This window comes from Nerophis lumbriciformis, linkage group LG23 (genome assembly GCF_033978685.3).
Source record: "Nerophis lumbriciformis linkage group LG23, RoL_Nlum_v2.1, whole genome shotgun sequence".
NCBI classification, from domain to species: Eukaryota; Metazoa; Chordata; class Actinopteri; order Syngnathiformes; family Syngnathidae; genus Nerophis; species Nerophis lumbriciformis.
In genome coordinates, this window is record NC_084570.2 from 42,536,381 (window position 1) to 42,557,820 (window position 21,440).

At 43.9% G+C, this 21,440-nt stretch overlaps 3 protein-coding genes across 4 annotated transcripts; 2 read left to right on the top strand and 1 right to left on the bottom strand.

The window, feature by feature from the left end:
• The first annotated feature begins 9 nt into the window (after nt 1-9).
• Nucleotides 10-16,965, top strand: hdac6 (histone deacetylase 6). 2 transcript variants are annotated; one of them, XM_061985476.2, is made up of 28 exons: nt 10-53; nt 325-418; nt 609-737; nt 811-896; nt 976-1,060; nt 1,159-1,199; nt 1,366-1,462; nt 1,559-1,656; nt 1,801-1,905; nt 4,109-4,177; nt 5,478-5,604; nt 5,745-5,810; nt 5,886-5,945; nt 6,057-6,146; nt 9,808-9,914; nt 10,011-10,078; nt 10,156-10,297; nt 10,456-10,584; nt 10,660-10,828; nt 12,832-13,040; nt 13,098-13,290; nt 13,368-13,517; nt 13,582-13,759; nt 13,824-14,182; nt 16,065-16,205; nt 16,299-16,445; nt 16,513-16,641; nt 16,712-16,965. In XM_061985476.2, exons 2-28 carry the CDS (start codon nt 341-343, stop codon nt 16,778-16,780), a joined length of 3,321 nt encoding a protein of 1,106 aa, XP_061841460.2. In that variant the 5' UTR covers nt 10-53; nt 325-340; the 3' UTR covers nt 16,781-16,965. The 2 variants fall into 2 exon arrangements, with proteins under 2 accessions (XP_061841460.2, XP_061841461.2); XM_061985477.2 differs by lacking the exons at nt 16,299-16,445; nt 16,513-16,641; nt 16,712-16,965 and having other exon boundaries at nt 16,052-16,194.
• Nucleotides 16,966-17,148: 183 nt separating this feature from the next.
• On the top strand, nt 17,149-19,809 carry lhfpl4b (LHFPL tetraspan subfamily member 4b). The gene is made up of 5 exons (XM_061985492.2): nt 17,149-17,506; nt 17,565-17,769; nt 17,844-17,923; nt 18,000-18,147; nt 19,619-19,809. The coding sequence occupies exons 1-5, from the start codon at nt 17,291-17,293 to the stop codon at nt 19,636-19,638; spliced, it is 669 nt and encodes a 222-aa protein (XP_061841476.1). The 5' UTR covers nt 17,149-17,290; the 3' UTR covers nt 19,639-19,809.
• Nucleotides 19,804-21,382, bottom strand: pcsk1nl (proprotein convertase subtilisin/kexin type 1 inhibitor, like). The gene is made up of 5 exons (XM_061985491.2): nt 21,265-21,382; nt 20,609-20,810; nt 20,339-20,540; nt 20,205-20,276; nt 19,804-20,142 (listed from the first exon to the last, which is right to left on the bottom strand). Exons 1-5 carry the CDS (start codon nt 21,346-21,348, stop codon nt 19,875-19,877), a joined length of 828 nt encoding a protein of 275 aa, XP_061841475.2. The 5' UTR covers nt 21,349-21,382; the 3' UTR covers nt 19,804-19,874.
• Nucleotides 21,383-21,440: the final 58 nt, after the last annotated feature.

The window sequence follows — 21,440 nt, forward strand, 5'->3', positions numbered from 1 at the left end:
TGCTGTGACGTCATCCGAATGCGACGACCAGTGCAATTGGCGCTCAACATACTGTAAGTATCTTCATGTTTATTTTTATCTCTACATATGTAAATTAACATGAACGCTTTTGTTTATATGACCTGTTTTACAACTGGATGCGGACATAAAGGCTTACCTCTTAGCTGATAATGTTTGTATAATTGAATAGTTTGAGGTCGTAATACTGCAGTAATAACACTGTAACAACTATACAGCGTTATGTACCATAGTATTTGAATTTGGCTATCAAATAATGCACCAAGCAAACATTGTCTGTCACTAATTAGATGTTCTAATTTCCAGGTAAAGAGGATCAGAAATGTCTTCTGGCCCAGATACCCCAGCAGCAGAAAATGGACTCAAGTCAGTCAGGAGGTCTCCTCGTCTGTCCCCTCAGGTTATTTTATCCACACGTTTTGTCGAAAGACTTGACAGATGAGTGACACATTAACTCGTCAGTCGTGAGCTGATGATTGCACACGTCTCATTAATAATTAAACAATAACATGCATTTCTTCGCCCCTTGTTGGTGGCGATCAGCGAGATCGGCTGATAGCGCAACGACCAATGTGTCCGTGTGCACACAGGCAGGCGAGGTTCCTGGAGACGAGCAGAGGAGAAAAAAAGGCGGCCTGCAGGAGGTGAAGAGGAAAGGGAGGATGGCGAGGAGCTGGGAAGAGCGAGACGAGGAGCTGCAAGTCCAACTGCAGCAGATGGTGAACAAAAACCCCTTTTTTTGGTACTAATAACTGAAGAAGAGTAGTGTTTTATTTACATGTGTGTTCCTAGGACCTGTCCAGCAGGGCGTCTGCCACCGGGACAGGTCTGGTCTACTCTGAGACCTTCACTCGCCATCAGAACCTGTGGGAGCCCAGGTAAGCTCAGCTGACATACACACGTGTGCTCATGAACCTGTGTCATGTGACCCGTTAATGACGGCGGACGTGTCTTCAGTCACCTGGAGAGTCCAGACAGAGTGACGTCCATTATGGACGAGCTGGACAGGCAGAAATTGTTGTCTCGCTGTGTTCGAGTGCAGGTGAGAGTGTTGGATTGTTGGTTGGCACTTTCTGAGATTCTAACCATGTGTGTGTGTGTGTGTGTGTGTGTGTGTGTGTGTGTGTGTGTGTGTTCCAGCCCAGAGCAGCCACTGATGAAGAGCTGCTACTCGTGCACATGTGAGTTCACCAAAACATGGAACAAAAACAAACATTTAGAATCATGCATTGCCCTGCGTGTGTGTGTGTGTGTGTGTGTGTGTGTGTGTGTGTGTGTGTGTGTGTGTGTGTGTGTGTGTGTGTGTGTGTGTGTGTGTGTGTGTGTGTGTGTGTGTGTGTCTTACAGGAAAGAATACATTGAGATGATCAAGTCCACTCAGACGATGTCGGAGACAGAACTGCATCATCTTTCTGACAAATATGATTCTGTCTATTTCCATCCCGTAAGGATACACACACGTATACTTACATTTTCGCGAACTACAGCACTGTGTGTGTGTGTGTGTGTGTGTGTGTGTGTGTGTGTGTGTGTCTCACAGGAGACCTTCCCAGTGTCCATACTAGCAGTAGGTTCAGTGCTCCAGCTGGTGGACCAGGTGTTGATGTCCGACCTCAGAAATGGAGTCGCCATCGTCAGGTATGACCAGAAGGCAGTGGTGCATTCAGGCACTCTCTCATCTGCACGTAATTTATTCATTTGCTTGTTGGCAAATCTGTTGTGTGTGTGTATGTGTGTGTGTGTGTGTGTGTGTGTGTGTGTGTGTGTGTGTGCGCGCGTCAGGCCTCCGGGACATCATGCTCAGGCTAACGAGTCCAACGGCTTTTGCATTTTCAACAACGTGGCCATTGCTGCCCGTTACGCTCGGATAAAACACAAAGTCAACAGGTGAGGATTATGGAGGTTAATTTGTGTCTTTATTACCAAAGCTTTTTTGGACACCGAATTTATGTTGCTGAATTTATTTTTTTTACATCAAATTATGCTGGCAATTTTATTGAATGAAAATGTGTGTGTTTAAAAATTCAGTTTGTGAAAATTCTGTTTTTAATTTGAAATTTAATTGAAATAATTGTGTAACGATTCAATGTATACAAATTCAGTGCAAAACAATCAGTGTAAAAAAAAATTCAGTGTTGAAAAAATTCAGTGTACAAATGTATTGTAAAATAAGGCAGTCTATAACAGTTCAGTCTATGATTATTAAGTGTAAAAAAAATATATATATATATATATATATTCGTTGCTACAAAACTCACCTAATTGATTGGTTCTGAGACAGGATTATGGGGGTTACTGTTTGTCTTTATTACGAAAGCTGACCTTATGTAACTGAATTTTAGAGAATTGTAAACTGAATTTTTTTTTTTTACATCATATATTTCTGATAAAACATTGTATGTTGAATAATTCAGTTTGTTCCAATGCAGTGTTTTAAATTTCAGCGCAAAAACATTCAGTGTTTTAAAATTCAGTGTAAAAAAATTGGTGCAGGAAAATTCAGTGCAAAAAAAATAGTTTTGAAATTCAGTGTAAAAAATTTTTGGTGCAGGAACATTAAGTGTAAAAAAAATTCAGTGCAAAAATATTCTGTTTTAAAATGTATTGTAAAAAAAATGAGTGCAGGAAAATTCAGTGCAAAAAAAACTGTTTAAAAATAGTGTTTTAAAATGCAGCGCAAAGAAAATTTGGTGCAGAAAAATTAAGTGTAAAAAAAATTTGGTGCAAAAAAATTCTGTGTTTTAAAATATGTTGTAAAGAAAACTGAGTGCAGGAAAATTCAGTGCAAAAAAAATCGAGTGTAAAAAATTCAGTGCAAAAAAGTTTGGTGCAGAACAATTAAGTGTAAAAAAAACAGTGTTTTAAAATTCAGAGTAAAAAAATTTGGTGCATAAAAATTAAGTGAAAAAAAAAATCAGTGTTTTCAAATTCACTGTAAAAAAATGAGTGCAGAAAAACTCAGTGTGAAAAATTCAGTGCAAAAAAAATTTAGTGCAGAAAAATTCAGTGTAAAAAAATTACTCTAAAATAAATCAGTTTATAATAATTCAATGTAAAGAAATTCAATGCATAAATATTAGTTGCTACAAAAGTCACCTCATTGGCTGGTTCTGAGACAGGATTATGAGGGTTTGTGTTTATTACCAAAGGTTTTTTTTGGACACTGAATTTATGTACCGGTAACTGCATTTTAGCGTTGAAGCATTGTAAACTGATTTTTTTTCACATCATATAATGCTGACAATTCCATTGAATACAAAATAGTGTGTTTAATAATTCAGTTTGTTAAAATGCAGTGTTTTAAATTTCAGTGCAAAAAAAATCAGTGTAAAAAAAATGGTGCAGAAATATTCAGTGTAAAAAAAAATAGTGTAAAATAAATCAGTGTATAATAATTCCGTATATAATTAAATGTAATGTTGTTACAAAACTCACGTCATTGATTGGTTCTGGGACATAATTATGGGAGTTAATGTTTGTATCTAATAATAGAAAAGCGCAATATAAAATCTAAACCTTTATTATTATTATTATTACCAAAGATTTGTTTGGACACTGAATTTTAGCATTGAAGCATTGTAAACTGATTTTTTTTTTTACATTATATAGTGCTGACAAATCCATTGAATACAAAGGTGTGAGCAAAATGTGTGTGTTTAATAATTGAGTTTGTTAAAATACAGTGTTTTAAAATTCAGTGAAAAAAAATTTGGTGCAAAAAAATTCAGTGTATAAATATTATATGCAATTAAATTTTGGTTTAACCAACAGAATTGTTAAACACAAATTTTGATCACAAATGTTTATTCAATGAAATTTTCAGCAAACAGTCAGTTTAGAAAATTCAAATGCGAAAAGTTCTGTTACATAAAAACGCTTTTGCAATAAAGACACAAATTAACCTCCATATTTGTCTAGTATGCTCAATACTGAAGTAGTGTGTGTGTGTGTGTGTGTGTGTGTGTGTGTGTGTGTGTGTGTGTGTGTGTGTGTGTGTGTGTGTGTGAGTGTGTGTGTGTGTGTGTGTGTGTGTGTGTGTGTGTGTCTGTGTGTGTGTGTGTGTGTGTGTGTGTGTATGTGTGTGTGTCAGGGTGTTGATAGTAGACTGGGACGTTCATCATGGTCAAGGTGTCCAGTATGTCTTCCAGGACGACCCCACGTGAGTCCTTGCCTGTAAACTCTTAAATACCCAAAGTTTGTACCTTTTAAACTGTGTGTGTGTGTGTGTTCTTGTTTTTCTACCCTTCTTGAGACACTAACAAGGAAAAGTAGCTTCCATATGAGGAGGTGTGAACAAGTTAGGACATAAATCATGGTCCCAATGCAGAAAACCATTGCATCTAATAGAATGTCTCATTTGCACCCCTGGTGGTGAAATCTATCAAAATGAGGGTGGTCCCAAAAAGGAGGGATTTTTCAAATTGACTGTGTGTCGCTTTTAAAAGTGCTCCCCCTCTGGTCAACATATGAAATAACAAATGTGTGTAAAAAATTTAAGTGCTCCCCCTCTGGCCAACATATGTAATAACAAGTGTGTGTAAGAAATTGAAAGGCACCCCCTTTGGCCAAAATTTAAAAAATAAAATAAATATGTATATAGAGACATACTGTAATAACTTGAAGTAAATAATGAAGATTAAAAAACAATTACAAACAAAACAAAAATTAACTAAAAGCAGTCTTTTTGTCATCATGTCTCGACTTTTTTCTTATAAAATTGGGATATTGCAATATTTTCTCGTAAAAGTATTTATTAGTATTTATGTAAAATGATTACTTTTTAATGCATTTGTCATATAAAATGCTGACTTTCATCACAATATTGCAAATTTTTTTGTTCTTGTAAAATAGTGACATTTTTGGAGTAAAATTATGACTTTTGTCATCATTTTGCCAAGTAAAATTTCCGGTTATTATTATAATATCGCCAACATTTTAAAGTTGTCTTATAAAATTGTGACTTGTCGAGTAAAATTACGACTCTTTTCATAAAACTGCCAACAATTTAAGCTTTTCTTGTAAAGTTGCGACTGTTATTGAGTAAAATTCCAACTTTTATCATATTATTGCACAAATATTCAGTTTTTCTTGTAAAATTTTGACTTGCGTTTTGGCTACCCCTGTGGTAAATTTTAAATGTGCTTTATAAATAAAGTTGATTTGATTTGATTTGATAAAATTACGACTTTTATTATGATACTGCCAAAATTCACATTTTTCTTGTGAAATTATGACCTTTTTCTTGTGAAATTCCAACTCATTTTTCACATCAAGCTTTTTTATATTTGCACAGTATGTATATATTATTAATGTTGTAAATACTAATCTTTATATATCTAGAAAGAGTGGTCCTAAAGAGGGAGGCATTTTTCGGAGGTCTCAAGAAGGTAACAATTACAAGAACGTGTGTGTGTGCGTGCGTGTGTGTGTGTGTGTGTGTGTGTGTGTGTGTGTGTCAGCGTGTTGTACGTGAGCATGCACAGGTTCGAGGAGGGTGCCTTCTGGCCTCACCTTCCCAATTCAGATGGCAGTTTTGTGGGCGGCGGCCCCGCCAAAGGGAAAAACATCAACCTGGCCTGGAACACAGTCAGTCCTGTCAATCATCCAGTAGCCCCTCCTCCAAGTTGCATGCTTACTCCCCTCCTTCTCTCGACATTCACCAGCTTTACAACCCCGCCAAAATAAGAGTGTGCTCAGTTTTTTTGCACGCGCTTTTTTTTTTTCAGACCGGAATAAGCGACGCCGACTACATGTGCGCCTTCCAGCGTCTTCTGCTTCCCGTCGCCTACGAGGTAACGCGCACGGCGACCTTTGACCTCACACCTTTTGGTAAAAATCTTGTTTTGCTTTCTTTTTGTTGTGTTTAGTTTCAACCGGAGCTGGTTCTGGTCTGCGCCGGTTTTGATGCCACACTCGGGGATCCGAAGGTACGACGCGGCAGATTTGTTCTGGCGCAACAAACAAACACTTTTGTTTCTGATGCTGCACTCCTACTTCTCGTGACAATAAGCTCCGCCCATGTGTGTGTTTGTGGTCAGGGCCAGATGTGTGTGAGTCCGCAGCGGTTCCACACGCTGACGCACATGTTGATGTCTTTAGCGGAAGGCCGAATCATCCTCACTCTGGAGGTAAAACATTGACGACAAGGAGACATACAAACACAGCCTTGCTACGTGATAGCATGCTAAAATTAGCGTGCTAACTTTTTTCGTCAATTTTGCCTTTATACAACTTAGAGTCATGTAATGTGACTTTGCTACGTTTTTTTGCTCGGTTTGCAACCGCATACCCCAGAGTCATATAACTTGGTACGTGACACATGCTAATTTTTTTCCGCCAATTTTGCCGTTATAAAGCTTGAAGTCATATAACTTTGTACTTTATTCATGCTATGTGTTAGCATGCTAATATTGGCGTGCTAACTTTTTAAGCCGATTTAGCCGCTGAACATCGCAGAGTCATAGAACTTGGTATGTGACAAATGCTAACCGTTAGCATGCTAACTTCTTTCACCATTAAACCGTTAAACAACTTAGAGTCAAATAATGTAATCTCGCTACAATTTTTGTTAAGTTTGCAACCGCAAACAGAGTCATATAACTTGTTACATGACACATGCTTACTGATTCATGCAAACTTTTTTTTTGACAAATTTGCTGTTATACAACTTAGAGTGATATTATTTAACCTAGCTACATTTTTAGCTAGGTTTGCAACTGCAAACCTCAAAGTCAGATTACTGATTTATGCTAACTGTTATCATGCTAATATTAGCTGGCTATCTTTTTAAGCCAATTTTGCCGTACACCTCAGAGTCATATCATTTGGTACGTGACACATGCTAACTCTTTGCATGCTAACTTTTTTTTGCCAATTTTGTCGTTATATAACTTAGATTCATATAATGTAACCTAGCTACGTTTTTTGCTAGGTTTGTAACCGCATAACCAAAAGTCATATTACTGATTCATGCTAACTGTTAGCATGCTAAGATTAGCATGCTAATATTTTAAGCCAATTTTTCTGCCATACACCTCAGTCATATAATTTGGTACGTGACACATGCTAAGGATTAGCGTGGTAATATCAGCGTGCCAATTTAACCACCGTCCACCCCAGTCATATAACTTGGCACGTGGCATATGCTAACTGTTAACATGCTTACATTAGCATGCTAACCTTTTTAGCCAATTTTTGCCGTGTTACCCCTTTGAGTCATGTAACTTGGTATTTGACTACATGCAAAGCTATTGTTAGCATGTGTCATGTACCAAGTTATATGACTGTGGGTTTTATTGTATATAATGATTATCATGATTCTTCTTCTTTGTACTTTGTAAACACTTTTGAGTTTGAACAGTTTATTGAACTGTATCTAACTATTATTTTGTTTGACTTCTTTGCGTAATCCATTCCATAATTTAATTCCACATATTGATATACTAAAGGTTTTAGGTGTTCGTGCCTACGATTGTTTTGAATTAAATTGTTCTCTTTTTTTTGTTGAGAAGAATTAATAGGTAGTAGTTTATAGTTTGCTTGGCAAAATTGGTTAAAAAAGTTAGCACGCTAACAGTTAGCATATGTAACATACCAAGTTATATGACTCATAGGTGTACGGTGGAAAGATTTATGTAAAAGGTTAGCACGCTAATGTTAGTTTGCTATCATGCAAACAGTGAGCGTGGTTCCCGCACCAATTTATTTGACTTCGAGGTGTACAGTGGCCAAATTGTCTAAAAAAGTTAGCACGCTAATAATTGTGTGCTAGTATGCTAACATTAGCATGCGAACAGTAAGAATAAGTAACATGCCAAGTTATATTAATCTGAGGTGTACGGTCGCCAAAATTTTCAAAAAAAGTTAGCACGCTAATAATAATCGTATGCTAGCATGGTAACGTTAGCATGCGAGCAGTTAGCATATGTAACATACCAAGTCCCTATGACTCTGAGGTATACGGCGCCAAACTTGACCAAAAACGTTAGCATGTGTCAAGTACTAAATCATATGAATCTGAGGTGTACGGTGGCAAAATTGTCAAAAAAAAAAAATAGATGATAATACTGATTGTATGTGGCTATGTAGCATGTTAACATATGTAACATACCAAGTTTATATGACTCTGAGGTATACGGCGGCAAACTTGGCCCCAAAAAGTTGGCATGCTAACAGTTAGCATGTGTCAAGTACTAAGTTATATGAACCCGAGGTGTATGGTACCAAAATTGTCAAAAAAAATTAACACGCTAATGTTTGTATGCTAGCACACAGTTAGTATATGTAACATACCAAGTTAATATGACTGAGGTGTACGGCGACAAACTTGGCCCAAAAAAGTTGGCATGCTAACAGTTAGCATGCAAGCAGTTAGCATATGTAACATACCAAGTCAATATGACTCTAAGGTATACGGCGGAAAAGTTGGCATGCTAACAGTTAGCATGTGTCAAGTACTAAGTTTTATGACTCTGAGGTGTATGGTGGCAAAATTGTCTGGAAAAGTTAGCACGCTAATCATTTTATGCTGGCATGCGAGCAGTAAGCATATGTAACATCCATCCATCCATCCATCTTCTTCCGCTTATCCGAGGTCGGGTCGCGGGGGCAGCAGCTTAAGCAGGGAAGCCCAGACTTCCCTCTCCCCAGCCACTTCGTCCAGCTCTTCCTGTGGGACCCCGAGGCGTTCCCAGGCCAGCCGGGAGACATAGTCTTCCCAACGTGTCCTGGGTCTTCCCCGCGGCCTCCTACCGGTGGGACGTGCCCTAAACACCTCCCTATGTAACATACCAAGTTAATATGACTTTGAGGTATACAGCGGCAAACTTGGCCCAAAAAAGTTGGTGGCAAAATTGTCTAAAAAAGTTAGCAAGCTAATGATTTTATGCTAGCATGCTAACGTTAGCATGCTAACAGTTAGCATATGTAACATACCAAGTCATAATGACTCTAAGGTATACGGCGACAAACTTGGCCCAAAAAAGTTGGCATGCTAACTGTTAGCATGTGTCAAGTACTAAGTTTTATGACTCTGAGGTGTATGGTGGCAAAATTGTCAAAAAAAATTAACACGCTAATGTTTGTATGCTAGCACACATGTTAGTATATGTAACATATCAAGTTAATATGACTTTAAGGTATACAGCGGCAAACTTGGCCCAAAAAAGTTGGTGGCAAAATTGTCTAAAAAAGTTAGCAAGCTAATGATTTTATGCTAGCATGCTAACGTTAGCATGCTAACAGTTAGCATATGTAACATACCAAGTCATAATGACTCTTAAGGTATACGGCGACAAACTTGGCCCAAAAAAGTTGGCATGCTAACAGTTAGCATGTGTCAAGTACTAAGTTATTTGACTTGGCAAAGTCAAAAAGTTAGCACGCTAATGATTTTATGCTAGCATGCTAACGTTAGCATGCGAGCAGTTAGCATATGTACCATAGAATAGAAAGTACTTTATTGATCCCTAGGGGAAATTCAGCACCAGTTTGCTCACAATATACAATAAACACTTAGGTATTTTTTACATGTGAATAATATAAATCCAGTCTATTATACCGCATTATTCACATGTGAATAATATAAATACAGTCTATTATACAGCATGCCAAGTTAATATGACTCTGAGGTATATAGCGACAAACTTGTCCCAAAAAGTTGGCATGCTAACAGTTAGCATGCGTCAACCTACTAAGTTATATGACTCTAAGGTGTATGGCTGCGAAGTTAGCTAAAAAAAAGTTAGCAAGACGCGTCAATCCTTCACTGATGTCAAAGTATGTGTTCAGGGAGGTTACAACCTGCAGGCGACAGCAGAGGGCGTCACCGCCTGTGTTCAAGCTCTTGTGGGAGGAGCCTGTGCCCCAATGACGCCACTTGCCGCCCCATCCGACAGGTACTGTACCACCAAGAGGCGACCTGGCTATGCTAATCACATGTCTCGCGGCGTGAAGACGATTGTTTCAAGCTAATCAAACGTTCTCTTTGTCAGCGCGCTGAAGTCCATCTCTGAGACCATCTCAGCTCTGTATCCATACTGGACCTCCCTGCAAGTACTGGGTAAACACACACACAAACAACAACACCCGACACAGTGTGCACAATTGTTCAACTTCATTCATATTGTTTATCTGTAGAGGGGGAGGGGCTTGCTGAGGGGCGTGTCATCAGAGCAGCAGCCAATGAGGGGAAGCCGTGGAGTCCCGCCCTGATTGATGTCACGTCAACGGGCCTGGTGTACGACGAAAAGATGATGGAGCATCTCAACATGTGGGACAGGTGTGTGTGTGTGTGTGTGTGTGTGTGTGTGTGTGTGTGTGTGTGTGTGTGTGTGTGTGTGTGTGTGTGTGTGTGTGTGTGTTCTTGTATTTCTACCCTTCTTGAGACACCAACAAGGCGTGTCACGGCCCTGATGCGGTCCTGGTCCCCGTGTGCAGGCACCACCCAGAACAGCCTCAGAGAATCTCCAAGATCTTCTCAAAGCATCAGCAGCTCGGCCTGGTTGACCGCTGTCGGCGCATCGCCGCTCGCCCGGCCACCGAGGAGGAGCTCGCCATGTGTCACGCGTAGGCGGCGCCAGCGTCCCATCAGGTCATTGCCAGAGGTCACCGCGGCAACAGCCCTCTCTCCTCTGCGCACAGTGCGGACCACATCCAGCGAATGAAGTCCACGTCCACGATGAAAGCCCGAGACCTGCACATGCTGGGACAGGAATTCACCTCCATCTACATCAACAACCAGACCTTCCAATCGGCCCTGCTGGCTGCCGGGAGCTGCTTCAACGCTCTGGACCTCATCCTGACTGGACAGGTACCTCTCTAGCTGGACCCAGGGCCACTCTAGAGTCAAGGTTCGATCATAAGGTTGTTTGACCCAATTTAGGAATGTGTAACGTGACCTTGTTCAGGGGTCGGCAACCCAAAATGTTATTACAATCTTTGCAAGCTGGTTAACGTTTGCTGTGGTCTGGAACAACATGGCACAGAAAAGCAGACAATATTACATACACATAATGCAAATATACATTAAATACACAGAGAACCACGGGTTATGAAATTAGTTAAAATATACCTCCAAACAAGGAATAATGATGCAATATGTACCGGTACATACAGCTAGCCTAAATAGCATGTTAGCATGGATTAGCTTGCAGTCATGCACTGACCAAATATGCCTGATTAGCACTCCACTCAAGTCAGTAACATCAACAAAGTTCACCTTTGTGCATTCACGCACAGTATAAAAGGTTTGGTGGACAAAATGAGACAAAGAAAGAGTGGCATAAAACATGTCTTTCTGTGGCAGTGTCGGAGAATGTTGTACATGTAAACAAACTACGGTGAGTTCAAGGACGGACGAAATTAGTAGGACAAAACGGCGCTCGCCAAATACTCTCATCAGTGAAGCATGTTTAATATAAACAGTGGGATTTCTAACAATTAGGAAGGTTCGTCCTCCTACAGAAACCCTATTAAAACATCATCATTATTTGTAAAAGCTCCAGGAAGCCAACACGGGCAGCGTTTGCGTTGCCGACCCCCGACCTAGACCTAGGGCTGGGCAATAAAGCGATATATATCGTGATAGACATATAATCGGTATTAATAAAAAAAATAATGTTTTGGTTATTTTTTTTGCGAAGTTGCTAAGTAAGGTTGGTTGCATGAACAAAGGCACTCGCTCTATGGAAGTGGGCGAGACACGCTAACAGCCAATCAGGTAACAGTATCATCTATCAGGTCTGGTTGCGCCATCTTGTTGTCTGGCGGTTGGTTCTTTGCATGGAGTCAGAAGAGAAAGTAAAAATGAAGACATTGTGGATAGAAGAAGAAAAGTCACCTTAAAGGGGAACTGCACTTTTTGGGGAGTCGTTCACAATCATTACAAAAGACATGACGACGGATGTATTTTTTTTTTATGCATTCTTACTTGTAAATAAACGTAAATAAAAGTCCGCTTACAGCTGAGCCAATGGGAAGTACTCTATTCTGCCCATAAAATCCAATAAAAAAGCATCCACAAAGCGCCAACAATACTCCATTTACACGTCGTGACTTGACTATTAACAAGTATTAGTGATATTGTTACTATAAGCGCTAACGTAGACCAACTATTTATAGCGGGGGCGTGATCACGAGCTAGCGTGCCTTTGTTGACCTCATCCACTGGTGAGCTGCTTCCTGTTCTCTGTGATCATGAAAGTTTCTTGTAGATCATAAATCATGCCTCTCACCTGGATAGTAGAAGGATGAGGACGTACTCCGACAAGTTGGTACACTTTGACAGCCAATTTAGACCCGGGAAAGTATGTGTATGTACACATACACATACATTTATATGTATGTGTATACATACATACATATATATATATATATACATATATATGTATACGTATACATAAACAGTATATATGTATATGTATATATATACAGTATATATGTATATATGTATATGTATATGTATACATATGTGCAGTGCACAATATTTAGAAGCGGGGTTTGAAGCATGATACTGATAAAGCTCACCCCCAGGGGGCCCACCGCCCTACTTTTTGAGAAGGACTTGTTCAGTGTGAGCTGGGGGCTTCAGGAGTCTAATATCAACAATAACTAAGTCGTATCAAAAACCACAATGGGGCCACAAACACAATCTTGTTCAGGGCCACACAAAGTCTAGAGTCCTGGATGGACCACATCCAACACATCAGTGTCTTTGGATTTTGGGCTTCAAAGGAAAGTACAAGCTAATCGTGTGTGTGTGTGTGTGTGTGTGTGTGTGTGTGTGTGTGTGTGTGTGTGTGTGTGTGTGTGCAGGTGAGGAACGGCGTGGCCATCGTGCGTCCTCCAGGTCACCACGCGGAGAAAGACGCTGCGTGCGGTTTTTGTTTCTTCAACACGGCCGCGCTCGCTGCCCGCTACGCTCAGAAGACCTCCTCCCAGCATGCACCTGTGCGCGTGCTGATCCTGGACTGGGACGTCCACCACGGCAACGGCACCCAGCACATGTTCGAGGACGACAGCAGGTGAGGAAGTGGCGCCTCAGGTTTGTGCGGTGGTCATCCTCCGCTCCCTGTCCCCAGCGTCCTCTACGTCTCCCTCCATCGCTATGACAACGCCACCTACTTCCCGTCCTCGGAGGACGGCGCTCCTGGCAAGGTGGGCGTGGCCCAGGGGGCGGGCTTCAACGTCAACGTGGCCTGGAGTGGCGGGCGGATGGGCGACTCGGACTACCTCGCCGCCTTCCACCACGTCGTCATGCCCGTGGCCTCGGAGGTGAGCGCACGCACGCACGCACACACACACACACACACACACACACACACACGTGACAGAGAGCCATGTGACCGCAGTTCAACCCAGACCTGGTGCTGGTGTCCGCCGGGTTTGACGCCGCACGGGGCGACCCGCTGGGCGGATATCATGTGACCCCAGAGGGCTACGCCCACCTGACGCACATGCTAATGTCACTCGCCGGGGGGCGCGTCTTGCTCATATTAGAGGTAAGTCGGCCGTCAAGACCTTTGACCCTGTGACCTGTGGGAGGAAGTTGACGTGTGTCTTTAGGGCGGCTACAACTTGGCGTCCATCTCCGACTCCATGGCCATGTGTACGAGCGTGCTGCTTGGCGACCCGCCCCCTTTGCTGGCCACGCCCCTGCGCCCGCATCACCGCGGCGCTGTGGCAACCATCAACGAGGTCATCCGGCACCACGCCCCCTACTGGAAGTCGCTAAGGATACGCAGTGAGAACAGAGCGACCATGCCCATACTTGTCATCTTTGTGTTGACGCTGACCTTTCACCTCAGTCCCAGGCCGCGTCCGACAGGCCGCGCCCTCCCCGAAGACTCGTGGCAAACGCGGCAGTCAGGGCAAAGGCAGGAGGTCCCAACATGGCGGGCCAGACAAACCACCGCCACCCCCCGCTGGACTGGAGGACACAAGCGTGAAAACAAATGCCGACTTGTTTACGTTGTCCAATCAGGCGCAGTGCGGACTGGACCAGCTCACGCAGGGATTGGCCAGTCTGGACATCAGTCAGACCTCAGCCATGCCCACCCCAGTGGGCGGGGCTAGGTCCAGTGTCCACAGCGAGGAGGACACGACAGTAGACTCAACTCCAGCGTCTCCTGGGCGGAGCCAATCGACAGAGAGCTCGCACCCTCAAGTGAGTTCAAAGTGACTGTTTAACATGTTTCAAAACCCACAAATTGTAGGTTTAAATGCTAAAATGCTAGCATAAAACGTTAGCATGATGACATCAGAAAAGTCAACGTGCTTCTAAGATTGATTGATTGATTTAAACTTTTATTAGTAGATTGCACAGTACAGTACATATTCTGTACAATTAACCACTAAATCAGGGGTGCTCACACTTTTTCTTCAGGCGAGCTACTTTTCAATTGATCAAGTCGTGGGGATCTACCTCATTCATATATATCATTTATATTTACTTATTTATGAAATATATGTTTTTGTTAACAAGTTAAAGGTGTTTAATGATAATGCAAGCATGTTTAACACATATAGTTAAAATTGTTAATACATTAAAGGTGTTTAATGATAATACAAGTATGTTTAATACATATAGTTAATATTGTTAACAAGTTAAAGGTGTTTAAAGATAATGCAAGCATGTTTAACACATATAGTTAATATTGTTAACAAGTTAAAGGTGGTTAAAAATAATACAAGCATGTTTAACACAAATAGTTAATATTGTTAACAACTTAAAGGTGGTTAAAGATAAAACAAGCATGTTTAACACATATAGTTAATATTGTTAACAACTTAAAGGTGGTTAAAAATAATACAAGCATGTTTAACACATATAGTTAATATTGTTAACAACTTAAAGGTGGTTAAAGATAATACAAGAATGTTTAACACATATAGTTAATATTGTTAACAAGTTAAAGGTGGTTAAAGATAATACAAGCATGTTTAACACATATACGGTAGATTCCTTTCTTTCATGAAGACAAGAATACAAGTTGGTGTATTACCTGATTGTGATGACTTGCATTGATTGGAATCAGACAGTGGTGATGATAACGTCCGCATTTTCGAATGGAGGAGAAAAAAAGTCCTCCTTTCTGTCCAATACCACATGAAAGTGGTTGGTTTTTGGCATCTTATTTGTCCAGCTTCCGTACTCCTTTGTATACACTTTACAAGAAATACATTGTCGGCAAACTCCGTAGCTTGCTAGCTTGTGCACGCCAGCTTTCTGAGACTCTTATTTTGGTAGCGCAGGCAGGATGAAGCAGAGCTTTTATTGTGCAACTGTGCAGTCGGTCTTTGGAGTTTTGACGACAGGTGCCAGAGTCTGTTGAAATAAAGTGTTTCTCGCCTTCCAGTCGATAATTTTAATGAGCTGGCAGCAGCCAGCGTCATCTCAGAAGACCCTCGGGTGCCGTGAATGTCAATCAAGTGACAAAAGTGACGTCATAGTGAAGATTTATGATCGCTCATTTTTAGGACTATTTTTTTAATGCCTGGCTGGTGATCGACTGACACACCCTCCGAGATCGACCGGTAGATCGCGATCGACGTAATGAGCACCCCTGCACTAAATGGTAACACCCCAATAAGTTTTGTCCACGTAAATCAATTCATGATAGCTCAAGTATCAAAAAATATGATTCTTAGGTTAAAACCTACAAATATTGCTAAAATGCTACCATCAATTGTTAGCATACTTACGTTAGCATGATGACATAAGAAAAATCAACGTGCTTCTAAGATAGCTCATGTATTAAAATATATGATTTTTAGGTTTTAAACCTACAAATATAGCGAAATGCTACCAACAATTGTTAGCATGATGACATCAGAAAAGCTAACATGCTTCTAAGATAGCCCAAGTATCAAAATATATGATTTTTAGCTTTAAACCTACAAATATAGCTAAAATGCTACCAACAAATGTTAGCATGCTAACGTTAGCGTGATGACATAAGAAAAGCTAACATGCTTCTAAGATAGCCCAAGTATCAAAATATATGATTTTTAAGTTTAAATACATCCATCAAAGTTGTCCTGCTCAGGTTGACGCTGCCACACCGGCGGAGGTTGCAACGGGAGACACCGCCGCTGGGGAGGGGGCGGAGCCAGAGGCGGAGGGAGCGTGTGGTTGGTCCAAACCTCCAGGAACTCTGGAGCTGACGTGTGGAGCCGAGATGGGCGGAGTCAGAACTTTATTACCCACTTTATTTTGTGAAGCAGCTGATGTGAATTTGTAACGTGTGTGTGTGTGTGTGTGTGTCTGCGTGCGCACGCAGGCGACCATGTACGTGGTCGACCCCCTCTCCTGGTGTCCTCACCTGGAAGCCGTCAAGCCCCTCCCACCCTCAGGCATCAACGTCTTCCTGCCCTGTCACGACTGCGGCTCAGAGGCGGAGAACTGGATCTGTCTCACCTGCTACCAGGTGAGGCCCCGCCCCCCCACACACACTCGACGCCGGTTAACGTCTTCGCACCTTTTCCCCGCGTCAGGTGGCGTGCGGGCGCTACGTGAAGGAGCACATGTTGACGCACGGCGTGACGCGGCAGCATCCTGTGGTGCTGAGCTTCTGCGACCTCTCCGTGTGGTGTTACGTGTGCGAGGCCTACGTGCACAACCAGGTGACGTCATCACGCACACACACACACTCACACACGCACACTCACTGTTCGAACTCATTTGTGTGTACAGGTCGTGTTCGACGCCAAGAACGCCGCTCACTGCGCCAAGTTTGGAGAGGAGATCCCGCCCTGGAGTTAGGAAAGGGGGGCGGAGCTGAAAGTGTGTTTCTATGGTTACATGCGGTAGTTGACCAACAGGAAGCCACGCCCCCTCTGACCTTAAACCTTTCTTTTTATCATGATTGTGTTTTTTGCTAGACATTGCCGAGGCCTGTTTGTTGTGCAATAATGTTTGTGAACGATATTAAAACGTCACGATGGTTATTATTTCTTCCGGTGTAATAACAGGAAGTGACGTCATGGCGTCCTGTCTGATATAAAAACATAAAATCCACTGAATTGATTGGTCGCTCAAACAAAAACAGCAGCAGTTCCCTCCATCTCCTGCGAGCGTCGCTGTGGAGCGACGACCTGCGTCTGTGTCCCTTCACATCTGCGTCCCGCTACTCGGGCGCGCGCCTCCCGTACTTCGCGCACACGTCGACGACCGTCGTTTTCTCTTTCCCCACGTTCCCTCTTAATGATCGCGTGACGCGAGTTTTTTTTCCTCCCGCCCGAGGAAGTCGCCTGGGTCGCGGTAGGTCACGTGATGGCGTCCCCGGGCCTGGCGGACCTGTCCCGCCTCTACCAGACGGAGTTCGTGCGCAGCGCGCGCGCCGTGGGCGTGCTGTGGGCGGTGTGCACGCTGTGCTTCGCCGTCATCCAGGTGGTCGTCCTCGTGCAGCCGTCCTGGGTCGGAACCGCCGACGCCCGCCACCAGGGGGCGGGGCCGGCTCCCCCCAGCGGGACCCTGGGCTTATTCGAGGTGGGTTTCTGGCAGGTCACGTGACCACGGCCGACATTTCTGACGTCACGTGACACAGGTGTGCTTGGAGTCGGACCTCCCATTTCCGGACTGCCGGGGTCGCCTGTCCAGCCTGTCCCCGCTGCCGTCCTTCCAGTCGGTGGCGGTCCTGGTGGGCGTGTCCCTGTGGGCGGTGTGGACCAGCGTGATGTGTCTCTGCCTCTTCCGCTTCTGCAGCGCCGCCACCGTCTACAAGATCTGCGCCTGGCTGCAGCTCACAGCAGGTGGGTGGCCGTCTTGTGGGCGGGGCTAACTCCGCATCCTTCTGACTGAGGGCGTCTCCCTTCCCCGCCGCCAGGGTTCTGCCTGGCGCTGGCCTGCGTCCTGTTCCCCGACTCCTGGGAGAGTCCCGAGATGAGAGTCCTGTGCGGAGACTCGGTAAGTGATCCCTCACCCCTCCTCCCCGTGGCGCTGACCTGGTGGCGCTGACCTCGTAGGGCGTCCTTGCTTGCAGGTTGGAAGCTTCTCGTCCGGGAACTGTTCGGTCCACTGGGCCTACATCCTGGCCATCCTGGGCGTGTTGGACGCCGCCATCTTGGCCACACTGGCCTTCGTCCTCGCCAACAGACAGGACGCTCTCCTGCCGCCACTCGGCAAGGAAGGTGGGTTGGGGGCGGGACTCTGTGCAAGGAGGCGGGGCTTGAGCTCAACCCTCACTTTCTGCACCTGTATGTGTGTGTAAATATATATGTGTGTATATATATAACTTATATCCATCCATCCATCCATTTTTCTACCACTTGTCCCTTTTTATGTGTGTATATACTGTATGTATGTGTGGATATATGTATGTATTTATGTATATATGTACTTATATATGTGTGCATATATATGTATGTATGTACTTATGTATGTGTGTATATATGTACTTATATATGTGTGTATATATGTATGTATCTATATGTATGTATGTACTTATGTATGTGTGTATATATGTACTTATATATGTGTGTATATATGTATGTATTTAATTATGTATATATGTACTTATATATGTATTTATGTATATATGTACTTATATATGTGCGTATGTATGTATTTATGCTTATATATGTGTGTATATATATGTATGTATGTATTTATGTATATATGTGTGTATATATGTATGTATGTATTTATGTATATATGTGTGTATATATGTATGTATGTATTTATGTATATATGTACTTATATATGTGTGTACATATGTATGTGTGTATATATGTATGTATGTATTTTTGTATACAGTATATGTACTTATATATGTGTGTATATATGTATGTGTGTATGTATGTATTTATGTATAGATGTACTTATATAAGTGTGTATGTATGTATTTATGTATGTATTTATGTAAATATGTACTTATATGTGAGGGCTTCACGGTGGCAGAGGGGTTAGTGCATCTGCCTCACAATACGAAGGTCCTGAGTAGTCTTGGGTTCAATCCCGGGCTCGGGATCTTTCTGTGTGGAGTTTGCATGTCCTCCCCGTGACTGCGTGGGTTCCCACCGGGTACTCCGGCTTCCTCCCACCTCCAAAGACATGCACCTGGGGATAGGTTGATTGGCAACACTAAATGGTCCCTAGTGTGTGAATGTGAGTGTGAATGTTGTCTGTCTATCTGTGTTGGCCCTGTGATGAGGTGGCGACTTGTCCAGGGCGTACCCCGCCTTCCGCCCGATTGTAGCTGAGATAGGCTCCAGCGCCCCCCGCGACCCCAAAGGGAATAAGCGGTAGAAAATGGATGGATGGATGTACTTATATGTGTGTATACATGTATGTGTGTATATGTATTTATGTGTGTATATACATGTATGTATATATGTATGTATATATATGTATACATATGTGTCTATATGTATGTATATTCAGTATGTATGTATGTATATATGTGTATATATATATATGAATGTATGTATATATGTGTATATATATATGAATGTATGTATATATGTAGGTATATGTTTTTTCGTGCATATACGTGTTTGAATGTGTATATATGTATGTGTGTATATATATATATATAAATGTATGTATGTATATATGTGTGTGTGTATATAATATGAATGTATTGTGTGTGTGTGACCACAGGACTGCTGATGTCAGCGTAGACGTCACGTGACTCTCCATCGGATCTTCATCAAGTCGTCCTCCTCGCTAGCCGTTAGCATGGTTAGCATCAGTGTCACTAAGCTAGGTTACAGGCTGATGACATCATCAAAAATGACCTTTGACCTTTCAATGTTGTGTACTACGTTGCCAAATAAAAAGGCGTGCACGTTTTCAACTTTATTAGTCGCACACACACACATCAACACAAATGTACATCATTTCCTTTCCTCGTCTCCTACTTCCTCATGTAGCCCAGCATCACCTGGGGGGCGGAGCTCAGGGCTCGGCGGCGTATCACTCGTCGTAGCCCCGCCTCTTCTTCGTCCAGCCGCTTCACTCTGAGCAGCGGCGGCTGGTCGCTAGGTGACGGAGAGGAGGCGTCGTCCAGGGACCGCCGGCTTCTCCTGTGGGTGGAGCCCATGCTTTCGACGTGGCGTCGGACTCGGCGGCCGGAGGGGGCGGGGTCAGGGCCTACGACGGACAGGAGGCTGGCGAGCATACGTCTAAAGAGGCGGGACATGACGGTGACGGACATGACGCCTTGTCACGACATAAACACACTCACCTCACGTCTTCGTCTTCGTCCTCGTCTCGTTGGAGTCGCTCGTGTCTGGCCCCGCCCACCTGCGTCTCCATCCTGCCGATCACATGCCAACGTTAACTGAAGGCCTGCCCCTTCAAAGCGATTGACAGCCTCACCTGTCCATCAGGGCCTCAAGCAGCTGCGGCGCCACCAGCGTCCACCAGGGCGCCGGGGGCCGGCCCATGCTCAGGCCCCGCCCCGTCTCTTCATAGTCGGCGGGGGGCCGACCCCGGAAGTCTCCACGTGCTCCGTCCTCCTCCAGCAGCACGTCGTCTCCCGCCACCTCGGCGAGGAGGCGGAGCACGGCGCGGGCGTAGGCTGCAAACATGCCAGAGCTTGGTTGGATTGGTCAGCGCTTGATGAATATTTGTCAGCTGTCAATCAACCTGCTCGCTGTTCCTCTTGCTCCCGCCTCTGGCCTTTCGCCACCAACCGCTGGAGGGCCTGCTCCAAGCTCCGCCCACTCCAGCCCTCATCCCTTAGCCAGGCATAGGGCGCGCCCTCGCCATCGTAGGCCAGTAGGTTCTGACGTCGGACTCCGCCTCCTGGGAGGTCCAAGCCACGCCCACCAAGACCTGCGGGAGCACACTAAAACAGAGCGTTACCCTCAGAGGCCACGCCCCCTCACCAACACTCGTCATACACAGGTCACCATGGCAACAAATTGACTTGAAGAGGCGGGGCTTGGCTTTAAAGAGTTTTTTTCTTTTCATAGTGCCAACCAACCACAGGGCTTCGTTTTCTTCAGTTGCCATGGCGATGTCACCTGGCTCTGCGTCAGGAAGCGATGACGTCATGTTTGCGGCTAGGCTAACGCTAGCAGGTGAAGGAATGACGCCACTTCCTGTGCGTGCTCGTCATGGCAAACATCACCCCTGCCGGGAGACTGTTGCCATGGCGATCATCTCCTGTCACCATGGCGACCGCCAGCTTAAATGCGACACGGAAAACAGCAAAGAAACCAAAACAATGTAACCCTCAAAAAGGGGTGTTCACCTTGTTGCCGTAACGACAGAGAGAAAAGGTGGCAATGCGGTCCTACCTGAGCGACGGCGGCGAGCAGCAGCGGCAGCGAGACGAGCGACGCCATTCTGCCGACTGAGCGTGCTCGGCCAGTGCGCAACATGGAGGTGGCGGGGGAGGGGCAGGTGGGAGGAGCGCAGATGGAGGTCCGGAGGGAGGGAGGGAGACAGAGGAAAGGGGGAGGGGAGGGGCCAG